Consider the following 9,123-nt stretch of genomic DNA (forward strand, 5'->3'; position numbering starts at 1 on the left):
AAAAAAATATATATATATATATATATATATATATATATAAAAAAAAACCCAACATTTCCTGAAGTTAAAATTTCTATTCATATTTGTTGAATCTGGGTGACAAATATATAGGAGTTCAGTATACTATTGTTTCCTTTGCATATCTTTATAAATTTTTTATGGGAAAAGTACTTTAATCATCTTTATAATCAAAGATTACATCACTAATGGAAGAAATCCCTCATATAAAAAAAACTACAAGAACATTAACAAAGTAACTTTAAAATTAATATTGACTTAGAAAGCAAAAAAAAGTTTAAGCACATAGGAAAGATTCCATTTAATAATATGATATGAAATACCAACCACTCAAGAAACTGAGGCATCAGGATCCCAAATTCTGGGCCAGACTGGGCAACTTACTATGACTCAGTCTCAAAAAAACTTAAAAAAAAAAAAAAAAGAGCGGGGGATACTGCTCAGCGGGAATATCCCTGGGTTCAATCCCCAGTACATGGGTAGGGTGAAGGGAGACAGAAAACAATGTCTAGCTGTAAGATAAGAGCTCTGAAATAAACATGCATTTTAACATTCTTTGATATACCAGAAGTCACAGATTCTATGATGAATCCCAGTGACTCTTCATAATTAGGAAGATTAAAAATCAAACCTCTATCCAGCAGGCATCTCTATTTATAAAATACCCAAAAAGTTACCCCAAAAAAGGAATCATTTCCACTCTTTTGTGTGTTTGTGCTGGAGATTGAACTCAAGGCCCTGTACATGCAAGGCAAGCACTCTACCAAATGACTGATTTCCACTCTTGACTGTTTGTAAAAACACTACTGTCACAATTCTGTTCAGATGGTCTCTAACTTATAATGCACGTGTTTCAAAAATGTGCTTATGGGACTCAGGATGTGGCTCAAGTGGTAGTGCACTCGCCTGGCATGCGTGAGGCATTGAGTTTGAGCCTCACCACCAAATAAAAATAAATATATTGTGTCCACCTAAAACTAAAAAATAAATATTTTTTTAAAAATGTGCTTATGTTTCTAATAAAATCTAGAAGAACTACAAGTCTCCAGATGTCAATCAAAAGAATTAAACTGTTTCCATATATTAATTAAACAATTAGAAAAATAAATAAATAAATCTTAAGATAAGGAAGCACAGATTTAAGTTCTCTCATACTGTAATACCGGATATATTTAGCATCTGAAATGCAGTTTTCCCAAAACATTAAATTTCTGAAATATCTATTAAAATTTCTTACAGAAAAACTAGTTGAACCATGAACTGTATGACTGCCTATAACATTATTTCTATAAGAAATAGCAATCAGTTATAATTTAAGATGCTCCACAACATGTCTCCCCAACCCTCAAGAGAACAGCTTCTACTTATAGATCAGCTCAGAGTGGGTATTACCCTCAAAATAATGATAAACAATAAAGTCCCATGGAAGGAAGCAGGAAAATACCCCTTCCTTTAAAGTAGGAGAAGAAAATAACTTTATCTTCCAGCAATGACTCCCACACAGGTTTCCTTTCTACCCAAACCCTTTCAGGGCAGCAAGGCATTTACGATTTTTATAATGGTAAAAAACTGAAGCTGAGCAGTGAAGAAAGGGAGAGTTAGGAAATGAGATTGCTATAAAGGATTCCTACAGCAGGAGCTAGGAGAACCATGGGCAAGACATTCCCAAATGGGATCTCCATGGAGTGTGATAACAAACTAAGGGCAGCAGGCAGCTGTAGCTACAGAGCGGACAGTCAGAAACAAAGAAGTCCTTTGGAGGGCAACAAATGGCTGGAGACCTCATAGCTACCTCTGCAAAGCATGAAATTTCTTGCTGTTACTACAAGACATTCATTGATAATGGTCTTTAACAATGTGGTAGTTTTAAAGTATGGAGTTCTAAGATACACAATATGACAATTACCTGTGTAAAGCTTTTTAAATGTTCCTCCCAGTCTGAACTCGACTTCAGCTCTGTCTGTTATCACCCTCTCTCCTTACATTCTAACCTAACTCAACTACCTGCAGTTTCCACATACCTGGTATTCTCTTGGCCTCTGGATTTTTTTGGCTCCTTCTATTAACTCCAATTCAAAGTCCACCTAAAAATCTTTCCCATCCCCTATCCTTTCCTCCAGAGTAGACACCCCAACATTTTCATTTCTCTGAAGTCCCATGGCTTCCTCTCCATACTTCCTTTATGGTACATAGGATGTACCATTCTTCACCCAAGACCAGCATCTTAATGCCTTATTAAAACACCATGAGAGGTTGTGGCTCAGTGGTAGAGCACTGCCTTGCACGTGCGAGACCCTGGGTTTGATCGACAGTACCATATAAAAATAAACAAATAAAGGTATCGTGTCTGACTACAAGTAAAAATTAAAAAAAAAAAAAAACACCATGAGGCCTGGAGAGTAATATCCATGACTGATTACATTCTTTTACCCCCAGCTATACCTGCTTCAGTACCTTGCAGAGTAAGAACTACAAACAAAACATTCTAACAAATTTTAAGAATATGATTTGCCATTTACTTGGCAAATGAAATTTCTAAACATATTAGGCACAAATGCATATGAATGTGTATAAATTTATGTGTGTGTGTGTGTGTGTGTGTGTAAAAAAAGTAAATGTCAATATAAACAAACGAAACTTCTGAGCAGTCTCTCACAGGATTGGCAAAGTGGTCTTACAGATTATCTTTCACTGGTGTAAAATCTAAATTAAATGTGGTAAAAGAGAAAACCCATCATGGCAGGCTGTGAAAAGGGCACTGGTTAGTCATATTTTAACAAAATTCTTCTTCCTGGAATGTAGGCAAATACAAACACAAATAACTGAAGAGCCGGGTTGCCTAACCAAAACAGCACTTCTCTCAGGAGCAAGTTGCTCTGAAGGCAACTAATGCAATGTGTATGAATATGCCAAATCATTATTCAGCATTCTATATAACCAGAAAACAATCTGGAAAATCACCATAAATCAGTTTTAAATTACAATAATTTAAATTTATATTTTTCTCAGATAAAACACAAACTTATAAATTTTGAAGAAAATAAACTTGAAAATATACCAGTATAAATACTTTACACAGGAAGGGGCAAAAAGCTCAAGTTGTAAAGTGGCAAACATTAACACTGATTTTTCAAACAGAAGGCAAGGTTAGGTAGCATCTAAAAACCAAGCCCCATCCGTCTGGTCTGTCAATTCCCAATAATACCCCTGACTAATACTGCACAGTGAAAGCTCTGAGAAAAGAATATGATAATTATTTATGAGCTCTTTAAGAATACGTCATGCTATCACACTTCGTTTAGTTTCTCTTTTGATAACATTACTAAACTAGAAAATCAGAAATACTCTACCTAAATCAGAAATACTCTACCTCAAATACAGCAGCACTTGGCAAAGTTTCAAGAAATCACTATAGTGAAATGAGCAGAAATGTGAGTTTTATTCTGAGCTCTGCTACTTATTAGCTATGTGAATAAAAGGAAGTCACTGAACCTCTGTAAACCTCAGTTCCCTCAACTGTGAAACAGAAAACATCTGTTCTAGCTCTTTCTCAGAGATGTTTTAAGAAATGATAGTACCAATGTTTTCTTCATAGTGTTCTTAAGTGTCCTTGGTCGCACATCTCTGAGAATCTGATGAAAGTAACATCTCCTTGTCCCCACAAAATGCACATTCACACAAACTAAGGGCATAACTTCAGAAGGCCCATGGACCCATGAAGTGAAAACTCCTGGTTGAACTCTTTATACCCAGAGTTTACCACAGAGCTAGAATGCAATTAAGAATTTGATAACTGTCAAAAGAATTAAAAGAAAACACAGACCAGACAAACTGGTATATTGACTACTGATTAACTTTGACCAACCTACAAGCATCATAAACTGCAATTTTTTTGGCTGGCTATTTGGTAAAATGTATCACATATTGCATTAAAAATGTATATAGCCTTTGGGTGTTTTGTGTGTGTGTGTGTGTGTGTGTGTGTAATTAGTAATTCCACTTCTAAAAATTTATTCTAATAAAACACTCAGAGATGTTTAAACTACTATGTGCAAGGATAAACAAGTGTATATGAAGAGGTAGGATGCTCAAGTCCCCGTCTCCACCCACCACCCACCAAACAACAAGATAAATACCCTCTATTCTCTGTGGTAGAACAGAGGCAGACCTTCCTCTAGAGAATTTCTAGAGGCTTTAAAAAATCCTACAGAAACAGGATTGAGCAGGAACAGTGGAAGTTATGAACTGAAAACAAAGTGGGGATGACCTTAGGTAAATCTTGCTGCTGAATTAGAGGGCCTGGCATGTCTTGCACCCCGAAGACCTCTTCTCTATCCTTTGGCAGTCAATTCTATACCACACAAGCAGATATCTGGGTGGAAATTCTGCATAGTAAGGATCAGAATAGCCAAGACAGAATCATTTAACTAGAAGTACATAAGGCTTTAAGCAATCTTTGATATTTTTCCCTATTTGCAGTACTCTCAACTTAGCAATTCACTTTAGATAAGAAGAAATACTGTAGAATAACTTCTTCCCTCTACAAAGTTGAGATATTCAAGGAAGAGAAAATTAAGGGAAGATCAACTAAAAACAGAAAGGAATCCTCTATAAATCACCTATTTAAGATGAGTGGTGAACAAGAATGTACTATCCCTACCCTGACAGAACCAACAGGCTAGCACAATAACTGTCAACAATTAACATTCTTCATTATACTACAGGATTATCAATAGAAGGGCTGTGCGGTGACTTCACCTGGTTAAGAATTATTATTCCAGCTGGGCATGGTGGCACATGCCTGTAATCCCAGCAACTCAGGAGGCTGAGGAAAGAAGATCCCAAGTTCAAGGCCAGCCTCAGCAACTTAGCAAGGCCCTAAACAATTTAGCAATAAATTGTTTAAAAAGGGGATAGAGATGTGGTTCAGTGGTTAAGTGCCCTTGGGTTCAACCCCCAGTATGCCCCCCCAAAAATTTATTATTCCAGATCAATTAATAATTAAAATTAACCAATTATTGTAAGAAGTAGGCACAAACCACCCCGGTTCAAGACAATTTATTAAGCCCTTACTATTTCACCAGGTGTGGTGACAACATGCTTGTAATCCCAGAGGCTCAGGTGGCTTGAGATAAGAGGAACACAAGTTCAAAGCCAGCCTCAGCAAAAGTGGGGTGCTAAGCAACTCACTGAAACCTTATCTCTAAATAAAATACAAAATAGGGCTGGGGATGTCTGCCCTTCTATAATTAATGTATTTTCTCTAAATGGTCTCAAGTGTCTTTTGAGTTCAATCCCTGGTACCAAAAAAAAAAAAAAAAAATAGACCTTACTGTCTCTTAAACCAGGTATGATGACTCACACCTGTAATCCTGGCAATTCAAGAAGGTGAAGCAGGAGGATTGAAAGGTCAAGACTAGCCTCGTCAATTTAGGGAGATTCTTAGCAAAGACCCTGTCTCAAAATAAAAAATAAATTAAAAAGAGTTGGGGATATATAGATCAGTGGTAAAGCAACTCTGGGTTCAATTCTCAGTATCATAAATAAAAAAATATAATAAAGCAAGCTTACTTTCTCTTAAATCGCTGGAGTGGTGAACAAGAATGCACTGTCCCTACCCTGGCAAAACCAACAGGCTAGCACAACAGCTTATAATCAAATCCTATTATCAATCAACTTTAATGTTTCATAATTACTGGCAAAATTAAGTTGGAACTACAGACCCATACTATATGCAATTAGTAATGATAGCAATTACCATCTCTACCAATTCTTGAACATAAAACTATATACCAGGAACTTTGTTAAATGAATTAGCTCACTTAAATGTAACAACAATTCTATCAAATAGATATAATTTCCCAAAGGAGCTAAATAATTTGCCTCCAACCACACAGGTGAGTAGAAGCAGAGCTGGGATGCACCAATCTCTCTGACCCTAAAGCACATGTTTTTTCTACTCTGTAATGGTAAGGTTCTAAAACATACCCTGTAAAATTAGAGGATAATAAATTCAGGCCTGGTTCAAAGATGCCTAATTTAAGCCTGCCCTTCTATAATTAATGTATTTTCTCTAAATGGTCTCAATTAGCATTTTTGTCTAGAACTAACATATAAGAAAAAAAGCTGTAAAATTTTGAGAGGCATCCTACATTAGACAATCCATCTAGCCTGACAAAATCTGCTAGACTAAAAAAAAGTGTGTGTGCGCGCGCGCGTATGTGGGGCATACGTATGCATACATGCATGTGTGCATATGGCTTATTCTGTTTTCAAAATATTTCCAAAATTTTATTATAACTGAATATGCCTTCTTAAGAATCTTCAAATATCAAATATTTAAGGGATGAAAAATTAACAATATAATATTTCTGTATTTCATTCAGAGACAGGATGTTCTAGTTTCTATTACATAATTAGTATATATGATATACCCCAAGCAAATCCCTTCATCTCTGGGCTTCTGTGAGAGGGAACTGGCTGATACAATCTCCAAGGGGCATCATTATATTAAAATTCTTTGATACTATAAGTAACAACCAGAACCATTTCAAAGCATGATCAATTTTGTCCTTGAACAGAGAAGGCAAAATTTACAGGAGAGGGGAAAGAGAAATCTAATCAATATTTACTATTTCATCTAGACCACTTGACTCACTGCAGAGCTGACAAGACCCCGAGGAACAGGGAACAATCAGGGAACAACACCTGGCTAGCTCTTCTTTCAGTCTAAAGGTGCTTAGCTTAATCTGAAAAGAAAATAAATTCCACTTTTCTAGACCATGAGGACTATCTGCCTCTATTTAAACAATCTCTCCATCTCAGTCTCAAGGAACTAATAAAGAAGAAAGGTTAAGACTGCTGAATCAACAGTACTCTTCAATTCAAGTACAGGCGAGAATTTTTTTTTAAATTGATGAAATCATATTAGCAAAGTAGGATTCTAGGATTTCGCCTATTCTCTCTTGCTGGTTCCTTTCTAACAAACTAGAAATGTCTATCAAATATGAAAAATGAAAAAAGAGATAAATATAGTATTCAGGTTTCCAAAGATTACATATTCTAGCTTGAATTTCCTCCTAATTTGTGATTAAATATTTAAATTACCTAAATTAAAATACATGCCATGGGGCATGTTTATAATGATTCACAAAAATTATAGGCCACACTACTATGGCTTAAATTTAGAACTTAATTATTAAGCCCAAAGGAACATTATGGGGGGAAAAGAAGTAAACATACATTCTCATTTTCAATAAAAGTAACAAAAAACTATAAAGACAAGAATAAAATTTAGCAAATTAAAATTAAAGTAAAATTATCTTTACAATATTTCATTTCACATCCTCTTCTCTAAAGTACTAAGAAAGCAGTTATTATTCATTTTACACAAAGAAACAATGAAGTCAAAAATGGAGTAAACAACTTTACTAAAATTGAGGCTCAGTAGAGTGCTTGCCTTGCATGCACAAAGCCCTGGGGTCGACCCCCAGCACCAAAAAAAAAAAAAAAAAAAAAAAAAAAAACTTTATTAAAATCAATATAATAAAATAAATGGAATTAAAATTCAAAGTTCCTGATTACAAAATCCATACCCTATTCAAAAAAGCAAGACACCCAATTAAAGATCCTGCAAATATTCAATTACTCAAGCTTTAGTTCAGAACACAAAAATTGCCTATGCAGGAAATATACTCTGACAAACTTCACCGAGAAAAACAAAGTATAAACACACTCAAAGGACCAAATAAACAGGTAACTACAATAATAAACAGCTAAGGATGATTTTTTTTTTTTTTACCAAGTTTAACAAATCTTTTGACTCATAATTTAAATATCCTTTAGGTGTTGAGAAGGTAAATTAATACAACACTGATAAATACACAATAAGTCAATGGTACAAGTCTGAATTTAAGAATTTACATAAAATTATTTAAGTAATCACATATCCCATTACAGTCTCAAACCTCCAGAAATTACTTTATTATGAATCTATGAAGGCCTTCCCCACCCACATGTCTAATCACTAGAGGGTTTACTAGAAAAATTTTTCAGAAAAAGTCAAGAAAACATAATTTTTATTACTAATTACTCTGCTAAGTATCCTACAATGTACATGATAGTTCTACACAAAATTATCTGGCCCCAATGTCAATAGGTCCAAAGTTAAGAAGTTCTGGTCTATAGTCTAACTCATATCATAGGGACTACTAAGATTTACTTACCTTTAAATTTAATATCCAGACCACTAAATTCCAATTCAACTCCTTGAAGTGCTTCTCCCAGAGTTTCATGGTAATGACTGATACTTTTTTTTGACCCCACACAGAACGGAAGTGAAAAGTACTTATATGTTTCTTGGCGATTATGGTAGGGCCCAACAGTATTCATCCATAAGACAACTTCTTCTTTATCTTGATACTGAAACAAGAAAAGCAAATTTTATATATGTTTACATGTATGTATGTGTGTATTTATATAGTTAAATCTAATTCAAATTAAGGGGATATTTGTTATCTGTTCCAAATAAAAGTATACTTTTGGTGTTCAGGAAACTAGAATACTGGAAGCTTATTTCAATCTCATAATCAATGTCCACACTTAAATATCAAAAATATACCCTACTGGGCTGGGGCTATAGCTCAGTGTTTGAGCACTTGCCTAGCAAGGGTGGGGCACTGGGTTCAATCCTCAGTCCCACATAAAAATAAATAAACAAAATAAAGGTATTGTGTCCATCTACAAAAAAAAAAAAAAAAAAAAAAAAAGCTCTCATTGTGGTCTCAGGATCCACCTTTTCCAAACTTTGTTTTACAGAAGATAGTTTTAAATGAAGTCCAACAGCTCAGAAGAGTATGTTTATAATTACTATTTATACTATTAAAGAACAGTAAACACTGAACCAATATAATTCACCAGGTTAACATGGACAAGGGAGGAGGAACCAAAACCAACAGTTTATCCAGAACTTCATGCTCATCATCATATACCCCCCAAAAACTAAAGTTGCCAGCACACATAAATAAAACCTCATCTCCCTTCTAGTCTTTCACACAACCACTAGTCAAAGCATTAAAAGGAGAAAAATAACTAAAAGGAAGAAAA

General features: G+C 34.8%; 1 protein-coding gene across 1 annotated transcript in view; it reads right to left on the bottom strand.

Moving 5' to 3' along the window:
• Positions 1-8,439, bottom strand: part of Tm9sf3 (transmembrane 9 superfamily member 3) — a 55,583-nt gene extending 47,144 nt beyond the window's left edge. The window contains exon 1 of the mRNA XM_015494845.2: positions 8,244-8,439. Within this exon, the coding sequence (XP_015350331.2) occupies positions 8,244-8,409 (166 nt within the window). The 5' untranslated portion in view covers positions 8,410-8,439. The remainder of the gene's footprint in view (positions 1-8,243) is intronic.
• Positions 8,440-9,123: the final 684 nt, after the last annotated feature.

The sequence above is a fragment of the Marmota marmota genome, unplaced genomic scaffold (assembly GCF_001458135.2).
Source record: "Marmota marmota marmota unplaced genomic scaffold, marMar, whole genome shotgun sequence".
Taxonomy (NCBI): Eukaryota; Metazoa; Chordata; class Mammalia; order Rodentia; family Sciuridae; genus Marmota; species Marmota marmota.